Raw genomic sequence first — 12,918 nt, 5'->3', positions numbered from 1 at the left:
ATCCCACTAGGCCAGGACCCCGGCAGATCAGGTCTATTTGGGAGTACTTTATGACTCTTGTATATGTATTTCTATCTCATTTCTGAAATGGGGAAACTTTCCTGTGACAATCGCATTGAAAATGTTCTTAATGTCTTTAGATTGTGTCTCCATGTTCTCCTCTATCCCAATGATTCTCAGTTTTGATCTCTTGGTGTTGTCCAGAATATTTGTATATTCTGTAGCCCATCTACAGTCACTGGGGCTTTTCCACAAAGTACTCAGGAGTACACCATCCTCTCTCCCTGTCCAGGTGCATCTTAAGCACCCCAAGGTTTCCCTTTCTGGAGGAACTAATTTTATATCTGCCTTCTACTAAGGCACTTCTCCTACTGACTCTGTCCATTAAAATTAATCCTCATCTTTAATGCATGGGTTTCCCCAAGTAAATTTTTTTAAAAGTCTTTATCTGTGGGCCACATCATACCCTTTGTCTTCACTGCCCCTCCCCTTGTTGGTGCCTGGGCTAGTGCTTTTCTATGTAGTTTATTATTTCTTACATTCAAGGTTCTGACTTTGTGCATCTCTCTCTATTTTTTTTTAACAGTTGAGAAATAAGTTTCAGTGAGTTCCCTTAGTTATCCACCTTGCTGAGAAGCTGTCTTCCTGCTTTGTAAGTCCAATGTGGAGGGATTTCTTTGAGGTGCTTCTTTCCTTCAATCCACAATCTTTTCTCCCTTCTGAACATCATTTTTAAGGAAGATTCCAAAGTAAGCTTTTTTTTTTTTTTTTTTTTTTTTGGGGGGGGGTTACTAGGGGTTGAACCCAGGGTGTTTTACCATAGGAATACATCACCAGTCCTTTTAAAAACTTTTTGATTTGTTAGTTAGGATATCACTAAATTACTGAAGCTGTCCTCAAATTTGTATTTGCCTCACCACCCAGGAGCTGCTAGGATTAGAGGCATACATCACCATTCCCTGCTCAAAGTAAAATTTTAATAATGATCATGCTCATTCGTCCATTGAATTAGTTGTGTCTGACTAATACATGGCACTTGAAATTCATCCTAATTCCCATTTCAGGCATAGGTTATTTTCTTTTTTCTTTTCTTTTCTTTCTTTCTTTCTTTTTTTTTTTTAATATTAAGGCATCTTTTATTCCCATCCTAGTATATGCAGCAAATGTTTTAAATAAGAGCCAGTATTTATTCAAATGTTTTCTAATGTATTTGGCAGGTTTGTTTTTATATTCTCCTATTACACATATCATTGAAAGTTCTCATGATCAAACACCTGACACAAATCAAGAGAAAAGTATAAATAGATACCAATTTATTAAAGGGAAACAATTCACCATTTAAATATAAAAAGGAACTACAAAGAGTTTCATAAAAAGTTTAAATACTGGTATTTAAATTTCTCTGAAGCAATTTATGCTTCAGTGATTAAGTAAAAGAAGAGATGAAGACTTTAAGATGGGAAACCTATAATTAATAACTACAGAATAACTGTATATGTAAAATTCTGCTGTATTGGGAAGACATTTGAAAAGGGCTCATAGTCCCTACAAGAAGATTATACAAATTAACACTGATTATTATTTCCCATATTTATCCATTTATAAAGCTTAATAGGCTTCATAAAGTATACTAAACAGTAATATTTTCACCTTTTATTAAGGCAAGTTTGTGAAAAAATGTAATACAACCAGATCTTTTCATGAACTTTCCACTGACAACATTTTTTTAATGTAAGAAACATACAAAAAACCCTTCCTTTTATAAAAAAGTCACCTCAATACCAGAAAATAGTTATTGAAAGATGTTGAACATAGTTTACTCTTTAAAGGATGTTCTTTCCTTGTCTCAAATTCCAAGTGTTATTCATCATCCTTAGAGCCAGTTTTGCTTAAATGCTTCATGAAATCAACCCAGTTCCAGCCTGGAGGAAGTTCCCTTTTGTGATCTGTTTTGTCTGCCAGTTTATGTTTCTGGGCTTTAGAAAGTTGTTCTTTTTTTGTCTTTTTTCTTATTTGATGGAGCTATATTAGGAGTTTCAACAGAGATGATATTGCTTATAGATGTTGTAGAATTAATGGGATGATGATTCTCCATGAACTGCTCTTTATTGTCTTTGGCATATTCAAACAACGTATAGGTCATAGCAGTTCCAAGATTCACTTCCACAGCTTCCTGTAACTTGGCTAATATGCTCTGCTTTACAGCTGATGATATGGTGTTGTTAAAAAAAAAAAAAAAAAAAAGCGTTCATAGATATAATTAGAGGTGTTTGGGGATATGTTTCTGTCCAGGAAATCGCTATTAAGAAGGCTTTGGTATCACCATTTTCACCCAATATTGAAATGAAACTGGACTTATACCCGGAAACTTTCATCTCCTTCATAAATAGAATAAAATGCTTCTAGTTCCATCTCCTGGTCCTCATTGGAACTCATCGAGCTGGTGCCTACCAAGTGGACATGTTTGTGACAACTAAGAAAAAGCAAGGGCCTCATTTTTCTGAATTTTAAATGAAATTTCCCTGTTTTTCTCCCAGCATCAGCCTTACACTATTTAAACAAGTGTTGCTTTAAGATGTGTCTAAATATCTGAAACTAAATTCATTTGTAAAATATTCTCTGCTATTTCTGAATTTATCTTTTCCAATATAAGTGTAGGGGAAGAAAGTCAAGATTCCCTTTAGTTCTGATGATATTTATTAAAACATACTTGGTATGGCTGATATAATAAATTAGCATATTTTTCAGTCTTATTAATATGAAGTCATCCTGACCAACAATATAGTGGATTTCTATGTGTGTTTGGTCTTCATTTTATACTTTGAAGAGTTTTTATTTCTTCAAAAAATTATTCATTCTTTGTCAGGTGCTTATCCACTGGCTGTATAGTTAATGAATGGTGCTGTATGTGTAGAAGAAGGGGATGGAGCCAAGACTCCATCAAAGGCTTTTCTCCCAGTAAATCAGCAAATGCTGAGGCCTCAGTAGACAGTGGGTGCCTGGTGTATGTCTCCTTGGTGATCAAGTGAACAGTGTGCTCAAGAAGAATCTCTAGAGCAGCGCTAGAGCCCTGTGTGAGCTCTGAGGCTGCAGTGCATTGTATAGGCAGATTCTGCATTGCATTCTCTCTTCTGATGCTGAAGTCTATGGATTATTCTGTTGCTCCTGAGAGGAACTGCATTCTCTAATAAAGATTTTTCTCCAGGGTGGAGGTAACAGCCCAACTATGTGAATACAGCAAAGATTTAGTCTGAAATTCCTCCTATTGAATGATACCTTAGACCCTTTGCTGTTCATATGGATAAGGAACAGTATAGCACATGAGGGGATGTCAGCATCACCAGTCATTGGGAAAATACAAATCAGAACCACAGCATGATACAACATCATTCTACACTAGATGGCTCCCATCAGGATGATATTAAGTGGTAGTGAGAATGCAGAGAGATTGTAACCTGTATGTTTTGCTTATGGAAATACTAACTGGTGCCACCACTTTGGAAAGCAGTCTGGAATTTTTCCCAAAAGAGCTACCACATGGTTCAGAAATCTTTCTCCTGGTCATCTACCCAAGAGAGATGAAAACATGTGTCCACAGAGAAACTCCCACAAAAATGTTAATAGCAGTATTATGCATGATTTCCAAGAAGTTTAAGCCATCTATGTCCAACAGTTATCTGGAAATAATTGTTAAACAATTACTGATATCACAGAAAAATTTTTTATATTGATATGTGTAAAATACACATATGACTAATAATTGTCTTTATGTGAACATTAAACTGTAATTTAATGTTCTTAATTAAGAGATGTGATTCATCTCTTAATTAAGAACATTAAATTATAGTTAAAATTACAACTAACTAATACTGGTTTGATACTAATTTTTTAAATCTGAGAGTGACAAAAATCTAAATTTAGACAATGGTGATGATTGAACAACTATATAATTATATTATGGACATTGCATTTTACATATTAGAGAGATGGGCTTTATAGTATATAAATTATATCTCAATATAACTTTTAAAATTGTTTTAAAATTGTTAATGAACCTTTATTCTGTTTATTTATATGTGGTGCTGAGAACTGAACCTAGGGCCTCACATATGCTAGGCAAGCACTCTACCACTAAGCCACAACACCAGCCCCTCAGTATAACTCTTTTATAAACAATATGAAAGGGGTTCACTGTCACTATCCCTTTGAAGTGTGTCTATGCTCTGGAAGTCAGACTCTTAGATACAGATATTTTTGGGTCTGCCATGGTTACTATCTTTGATTGTCACAGGCAGTCATGGGAAGATCAGTCTCATAAGAAGCCAAGGGGAGGTCCTCCGCCCGCCTGGCGTCCCCAGCGCAGCCTGGTGGCGTCCTCCGCGGCGGAGGGGGCGCGCAGGGCTGCGGCGCGGGGACACTGGACGCGAACGTTCGTGCGTTCCAAAGCGCGCGCTCGGGCTGAGGCCGCAGGCCTGGGCGGGCGGCTCTCGGGCCTTGGGCCCAGGGTGGTGCAGCACAGTCAAGTGGCCCGGTGCACGCCGAGGGCGCGGAGTCCAGGGCTGGGGGAGGCCGCACGCGCCCCGCGCCCCAGATGCCGGAGTGGGCGCCTAGATCTGCCCGTGCGCCCACGGACAGCCTCTGCCGCAGACACAGGCCCTGGGGAGGCTGTGGTCTCTCAGAGTTTGAGGACTCGCAGATTTTTGCCCGAAAGCCCCAGCTTCCCTTCTCTAAGCAGCCCGGCCTGCGCTCCGGCAGCCTGAAAGGTGCAGTTCCCCCACACAAGGCTACAAAAGGGTCTCTGTTACTCGTGACCACAATGAAAAACGTAGGCGGCCATGATCTGGTAACTGCCACACTTCCCAGAGTCAAGAGCTCAAAAGAATGGTTGGAACCACAGCTTGCCTTCACGGAGGTATATTGAGGTTCTTAGGCCTTAGCTAAAGAAGATATTGATGCAGCTATTCAATCTATCTTATGTAGAGAAAAGTATATAATTAAGGAATTTGATAAGTATTTACAACATCATGACTTATTAAATATGAGAAGAAAAGAGATGTTGTATAAAAGATGGGTTGACCATGTGGCAGATCCTCTCCAGAAGAAAATTATAGACAAAGTTTGTTCACATAAGAAGATTAAAAAAAGGAGACAAGAGGAATTAGATAGTTTTCTGAACTACGTAAATAAAAAGGGAAATGCATTTATACAACATTATGATCCAAAAGAATATGATCCTTTTTGTATGAGCAAAGAAGACCCCAATTTCATGAAAGTTATCAACCCACCGTTTAGTGACCCTCTGAAAAAAGCACAATGTGACAAGGATGATGAAAGAAGAACTCTCCTTCAGTGTGAGACTGGCAAACTATATACAATGAAAGAATTTAAAGAAATTGAGAAGATCCAGTCCAGAATCCCAATAATTTCTAATTCGAGGCACTTTATGACTCCAAATGAATGGCTGAAACTGCCTACAAGATACATAGAAAGTGAATTTTGTAAAAGGAGCAGGTTAAAAGTGAAAGTGAATGTTAACGCTAGTAGTCTTGATTTGAAACCTTCGGCAAGAGTGCCTCATCTGACAGGATACCAAGAAGAAAAGTCAGTCACTTACAAGTAAGCCTTCTATTGCTCGGCTTTGCTCTCCTTCCATTTAAATGCTTGCCTGTGCTGACACCCTGCCATCCTTTCAATTGCTGGCGTCTGTGCCAAGGCCTCACCAGGCTCTCGTGCCACCTGACATCAGGCACTTCCCACCGTGGTGTCTGGGTGAGGTGACAGTTTTCCTCTGGCTTAAGGAATAAATAACATAAATAACAAGTATAGAAATGGGGGAAATGCTTGAACTCTTGTACCTCTTGTTAAAGGTTAGGAGATTTTTAGTTAAATTGAAACAGTATAAATGGGGTTTGGGATGAGTTTTGGTAGATGGTAACTATTACAGTATTGTATCCAGACTGAAAAGATGTCGGAAGCAGAGAAGCGGTGCCTACAACCGCATGAAACATGGATCCTCTTAGTTAATTAGTTATGCAATTAAAAGTAAAGAGATTTCTGTATGTAATTACATAACTTGTAGTAATCTGATTGACAGTAATGCAATCCCTTAGACATTGCTGGAGGAAATGTAAAAAAGTACAGCAACTCTGGAAAGCAGTTTGGTAGTTTCTCAAAATGCTAAACACTAGATTACCATATGACATAGCAATTCAACAAATAGCTTTCTCCTTAGGAGAAATAAAAACTTATGTCCATATAAATGTCAGGATGTGAGCATTCATAGCAGCATTGTTCACAATAGCAAAAATAAAATAATGGAAACAAAAAAAAAGAAGCCAAGGGGAGGTTTTTGTCTCAGTGTCCTGTGTATCTGGAGCACTGTGTAAGCATTCATGCTGACATCCCACGTTGAACAGTAATAATGACCCTTGTCCTTAGGGAGTGAGAAACTGATGTGACTACATTTTTAAAAATAAATAAAAAACAGCAGCTTCTACCTCAAGGTCTGTCCTAAGGAAGGGGGTCTGACCCTTGTCCTTGGAAAAACCCACAGAGCACTCCTAAGCACATACCCACCCTGTTGAGTTGTTTGTCTGTAAATAACAAGAGAGGTCTGAGTAACCAGGTGTCCCTGACTCAGTTAGGCTAGGTGAGAACCTATAGCACCCCCCTAGCAATTTCCAATCATCATGAGACATGGAAAATACCTGGAATGCCAGATGACCCCCAAGTAGTTTATGGTGGTTGATAACATGTTGGGAAACCATGTAGTTTAGCAAGAACACCCCTCGTAGCCTAAACCAATCAGTTCACACAAATCCCCCTCTTGTACTAACCAATCACCCCTACCCAAATTGTTCCCGCCATTGAATGTGCTAATCAACGTTAAGAGTTGTTTGATTTTCTCGCGCTATGGAATGATTTGCTGTGTGATGTTGTGATGCATAGAGTATCCCCCCCAAACCTATAAAATCTCACTGAACAAAGGACTGGGACTCACTCCCGGGCACCACTGTGTTGGGAATGGATGTGAGTTCAGGCTCGAACTTGCAATAAAGACTCTTGTGTGATTGCATTGGATTCAGCTACTGGAGGTCTATTTGGGTCCACGAATCTGGCATAATAGGAGCAGGTCTGAGATTGTCAGGTAGGCTGTGTTCCCAACGTGCTGAGAACTCCTAATCACCCCAATTTGGGGAACAGCACCATGAATTTCCTGGTACCAGTTTGTATCATAGATACTAACACTGTTGCTGTTTCCAGTGCAGATAGGGGTGACACTGTCCTACAGACTCTGATACTGGGGCTTCCTGGCTCAGCTCAGACTGCCCAGGGGGATGCTGAAAGAAGATGCAGAAATACACAGAAATGAGTCTGATTATTGCCTGTATGATATTTCCCAAATGAAAGGAAAAAAAAAATCAACCCTGGAGGACCCCCATGATATCTTCTGCTTTTCAAAGTCAGTCACCTGAGCAGAGTGAAAAGGAAGAAGAGAGGAGCGTAGGCCATGGTAGAGGTTCCTGCAGAACTCTGATTCCTGAGGACCCGCAGCTGTATCAGAGCTGCCAATGTCTCCTGTACTTATTTCCCCACTAAAGGAGTCTGGGACCTTCCATGAAAATTATGCTCCTCCCTCTGGATGGCTTCCCACACCCAGAGCTCTGAGTCCTTTCTGCTTGGGGCTGGGCAGAACTTGTAATGAGTCTCCCAGGGCTGAGATTCAACAGTTGGTTTGTTCTTAAGAACTCTGTGTTTCAGGCCATCTGGATGGAGGTGGTGACTGGTTTCCAGCTGGGCAGGCTCACAATGCCCTCTGCTGCCTTAGGGACAGATCTTTTCAAATGTTAGATGCACCCCAGTGGACCCTGGAGGGAGACTCTCTTCCCTGCTTTTCTGCAACTATACCCTCCTCTGCTAAGAGCCATAGACAAGTAGTAATGATGCATGGCATTTTTGGTTGAAAGGTGATGCCAGCAAGCCATTGAGATGATATGATTATGTTAAGATCTGCATTCAAATGGATATTAGACCCCTGCTGTCCACCTTGGCCTGCTATGGGACTCCTGGAGAGTTCCCATTAGTTGGGGAAGTCCAGTAGGAGAGAATTCCGGAGGAGGGATTTCCTGTTGGTGTGTGTGTGTTCGGGAGAATGCCGCGTGTGTGGATCGGCATATTTCCTGGGAGCATACAGGGCATTGGCGGGAGTTTCAAAAATAAAGTTTGTTCCTGTTTGAGTGGCTCGTGATTTTGTGCCCAGCAAGACTGTGGCACTCCTCAAATAAAGGAACCATTTCACCAACGTTGAACCTCCTTTACAAGCTACAGACCCTTATACTTGGCTAAATGCTGATTTTAGTGATGTGCCCCCACCCAAAGCATTTTATAATTCTGGCCTTTCTTTCCACTGTGGACTTGTTCTGGAGTCAACACACCAAAGACAAAGGAAAGTGATTGACCAGCCAAAAGCTTTTAGCTGGGAAGGACTGGAACCTGGATTTCCCTTATCCTTTGCCCCATTTTTACCATGACAGGTGGATATTACTTCCCTTAGCACTCCTCCATCCCCTTTCCTCATAAAGGATGGGAAACATGAAGTTATTCAAAGATTGACCCTCACTATAAGTGAGTGAGCTTGGTTTGTCTTGTAGTGGTTTAGCTCTAAGGTATACTAGGGATATCCAGACCTTCTTGAATACAGGTAATTATCCTCAGCCTAAAATAGTACTAAAATGCTGATTATGTCTAAATGTTGGTGTCACTTTGGCAAATAGAACTGGAATGCATGGATAAGCAGAATCTGAAGAGAAAACAAAAGGAAGAATTCCAGGTACAGTGCACTCTTCTATATGTGCACCTGGGTTAAAACAGATTGGGAGGGAGAAATAATGGATATTTTACATCTTCCTCTAGACCTGGTCTAGTCTAAGGAGTCTAAGGTTTGTGAGCAAATCTGGTTCAGAGCAAAGATTCCAATTCAGTTTTCTTGTTGTTCTTAATGAGTTGAAATTAACATAAAACTAACAATTTTAAGTTATTTAAATCAGGGTGATTCATGATGTTGGGCAATTACTTATCTCTTCCTAGTCCTAAAACTCTTGCATCAACTAGAGTGGAAAGTACACACTCACTGTGTTAGCCCCCCCCCCCTTTTTTTTGTGGTTGTTGATGTTGTTGCTGCTATCTTGACAAAATATTTGAGAAGAACCAACATACAGAAAGAAAAGATTTATTTTGCCTCACAGTTTCATCTATGATCACTTGGTTCCATTCTTTATGAGCCAATGGCAAGGCAGGACATTATGGCAGGGAGCAATGCTGCTTATCTTTTGGTGGCCAGGAAGGGGAGAGAGAGAGAGAGAGAGAGAGAGAGAGAGAGAGAGAGAGAGAGAGAGAGAGAGAGAGAAGAACTTTTATAAAATAAAACCCCTCTCCCCAAATCCTTAAATCCATAAATGGATTAATTTATTGATTAGATCAGAGTCTTATGATTCACTCATCTCCCAGTGGTCCCACATCTGAACACTGCTGGGATGGAGACTGAGCCTTCAACATATGAGCTTTTGGGGGACATTTAAAATACAAAAAACTATACCCATTAAGAAATATTTCTTCACTTCCCCTCTCTTCAGCCCTTGGTAATCATCAATCTAATTTCTGTCTCTGAATTTACCTATCCTTGATAGTTCATTTAGCCTAATTTCCTCCTGGTTCATCTATATAGGAAGGTTTTATTGCTAAACTGTATTACACTATATGCACATATCACATTTTGTTTATCTATTAACTGTTAACCATTTGGGTTCTTGATTCTTTTTTGGCTATTGTACTATTATTACTACAAATATGAGCATACAATTTAAAAATGTTTGCTTTTGAGGATTGAATAAGGGGTACTTTATATTGAGCTACATTCTTAATTCTTTTTATTTTTTATTTTGAGATAGTATTAGGTAATAGCTAGCAATGAGTAGTGAAATGAAGGCAAGATTACAAGTGTTCTTTAAATTACTTTAGGGTCTTCTTTATACTTCCAAAGTAGGTGAGAAAGCAAAGGATGATAGTAAATTTTTAGAACATAAACAAAAGCAAAGGAGCTAATGTGAAAATACATCAAAAGAAAAGGATTAACGAGACTAACTCTTGACAGGGTCCACTGATGTCCATGTGAAATTAGGAATTATAGCCATAAGTGTCTCTATCTGTCTGGGAAGAGAGATTCCTTTAGTAGTACAAGCACACTAAGGTAACTTGTGAACAGCTAGTGACCCCAAGTGTTACATTAACATGGGATTGACTTATAGATGAAGCCCCCCTGGCCACCAATAGCAAGGCCACCATGACAGTTCCTGAGAGGACCAACTAGAGTCAAATACTCCTCATTGGCAAAGAGTACAGAAGGTGGTCCCCAGTTCTCCTGATAAATATGAAAGAGTAATAAATTTGGAGACAGCATTGTCTCCTTTGTTGTTCTCTGCTCAGAGATGGCCCACTCTCTCTTGAGGGTGCTCTCTGTTTAAGCCTCACTTTGCTTTTACCTCACTTTCACTTATAATAATGTTCTCTTGCATGACTTTTGGTGTCTGACTTTAAATTTTCTTTCATCAGAACACAAGAACTGAGGTTTGGAGCTTCAGCTCCTTGCTTTTCTGTGACACAGGGTTTTGCTAAGTTGTTGAGGCTTGCCTCATATTTTGATCCTCCCACCTTAACCTCCTAATCCCCAAGATTATAGGCATGCATCACCATCACTGGCTGTGTATACAATTTTTTATTTGAGGGCATATTTCCAATTCTTGAGAATTGTACCTAGAGTGGTAATGTTGATTCACATTGTAATTCTGTTAATTTTTTGAAGAAGTGCCATTTATTTTCTAATTTGGGTAAAGCATTTTACATTGACAACTGCCAAGTTTGGAGGTTCAAATTTCTTTACATCTTTCTTTGCTAAAACTATATTGATTTTTCATTTTCTTGGCCATATCTGTTGATGTGAGCATATTTTTTTAAATTAATTTTTATTGTAGGTTGTTCAAAACATTACATAGTTCTTGATATATCATATTTCACACTTTGATTCAAGTGGGATATGCGCTCCCATTTTTACCCCATATACAGATTGCAGAATCACTTCAGTTGCACAACCATTGATTTACATATTGCCATTCTGGTGTCTGTTGTATTCTGCTGCCTTTCCTATCCTCTACTATCCCCTCTCCCCCCTCCCCTCCCCTCTTCTCTCTCTACCCCCTCTACTATAATTCATTTCTCCCCCTTATATTTTTCCTCCTTTCCCCTCACTTCCTCTTGTATGTAATTTTGTATACCCCTGAGGGTCTCCTTCCATTTACATGCAATTTCCCTTCTCTCTCCCTTTCCCTCCCACCTCTCATCCCTGTTTAATGTTGTGAGCATATTTTTGTTGTTGTTGTTTTAATTCTAATCAAGTCATATTTAAATTTTTTCCTTTGTTATGCTTTTTTCTTTTGGTCACATCCAACAATCCATTTATTAAAATTTGTCCCTATAATTTAATTCTAAGGGTTAATTTATAGTTTTCAATGTTGTATTTAGGTCTTTAATCTGTTTTGAGTTAATCATTAAAAATGGTGTTGAAGTGGCACCCCCTTTCTCAACAGAAAAGCCCTCTTCACCATGGCTGATTTTAAGACTGTCAGCAAAGGAGTCTCTGCAAAAGAGTCCAATGTAGATAAACTTTCTATTTTCGTGTCACCCTGTTTACTTGGCCACTGGCTGAGAAGATACCAGCACTCCAGGTGCTGGACACCTCCTTACTAGTTTTCACAAAATATCAAGTATAGTACTTTGAAGAAATGTGCAAACAAGGTCTCTGGCCTTGAGCTGGGCTTCACAGAGATGTCTACATTTTTAAGGCAAGTTACAATTGGGTTCCATGGTAACAGCTGGCAGGGGGAGGAAAGAAAGGGGAGAAGAAGCTCTCCCCTTCTCAGGTGTTGTCCTTAAAGAGTTAACTTGCCCAGAACAGTGAAAGAAAAAATCTGCTTTTATGTGAACTTCTGCAGTCTGTGAACTTCTGAGCCCCTCCCCTTACACACTGGGTATAAAAACTCTGAAATTTCCTGAACTTGGGGTTCAGGGGATTGATTGATTACAGCAAAGGCTGTACCCTCTGAACCTGGCTGCAGTCAAATAAAACCGTTTCCTGCTATCTTCGGTGCCTTGCCTGTCCTACAACAGTGTGAGGCAGGGGTCTAAATTTATTCTTTTTTTGTGTGGATATATAATTGTTTCAACCATATTTCATAAAGGGCCAATAAAATAATTTTTAAATTATCATACATATATGGTGAAATTATTCAAAATCAATTGACTACAGATGTGTGGACTTAATGACATGTCTTTCCATATGCTTGTATCACACCCTTGATTAGTGTAGTTTTATTGTATAATTTGGAATTCTAAGTACAAGTTGTCATACTTTTTTTTCTTTTGTAAGATGATTTTGATAATTTTTTTTTGTTTTTTGTTTTTTCAATCTCATACAATTTTTGTGGTCAATTTTTAAATTGGTGCACAAAAATGGAAGAATTAGAAGAACAACAAAACAGAGTTTGATGGGGATTATATTAAATCTCTTTGCTGCTTTTAGAGTATTTCCATGCTTAACCACACTAAGCTAATAATACATTAATAGAGGCTGTCATCCCATTTATTTAGGTCATATTCACAAATACTTTGCAGTTTTCACAATATGGGTTACTAATTTCTTACTCAATCTGGGTTCTTTGGAGAAGCCAGGAGAAATACCTCTCAGATAAGCTTCTTGCCCTAGCAAAGGATGAAGGTCCTTTAAGAGTAAAAGGAGGGCTGGAGATATAGCTCAGTTGTTACAGTGCTTTCCTCTCATGCACAAGGCCCTGGGTGGAAAAAAAGAGT

The 12,918-nt window shown here is 39.2% G+C and overlaps 1 protein-coding gene and 1 pseudogene across 1 annotated transcript; one reads left to right on the top strand and one right to left on the bottom strand.

Annotated features, from left to right (window-relative positions):
• Positions 1 to 1,843: 1,843 nt before the first annotated feature.
• Positions 1,844 to 2,436, bottom strand: LOC143406973 (RWD domain-containing protein 4 pseudogene; annotated as a pseudogene).
• Positions 2,437 to 4,737: 2,301 nt separating this feature from the next.
• On the top strand, positions 4,738 to 5,620 carry LOC143398340 (protein FAM228B-like). The gene has a single exon (XM_077110119.1). It carries the CDS (start codon positions 5,039 to 5,041, stop codon positions 5,618 to 5,620), a length of 582 nt encoding a protein of 193 aa, XP_076966234.1. The 5' UTR covers positions 4,738 to 5,038.
• The last annotated feature ends 7,298 nt before the right edge of the window (positions 5,621 to 12,918 follow it).

The sequence above is a fragment of the Callospermophilus lateralis genome, chromosome 1 (genome assembly GCF_048772815.1).
Source record: "Callospermophilus lateralis isolate mCalLat2 chromosome 1, mCalLat2.hap1, whole genome shotgun sequence".
Classification (NCBI taxonomy): Eukaryota; Metazoa; Chordata; class Mammalia; order Rodentia; family Sciuridae; genus Callospermophilus; species Callospermophilus lateralis.
This window is presented reverse-complemented; position numbering and strand designations above follow the sequence as displayed.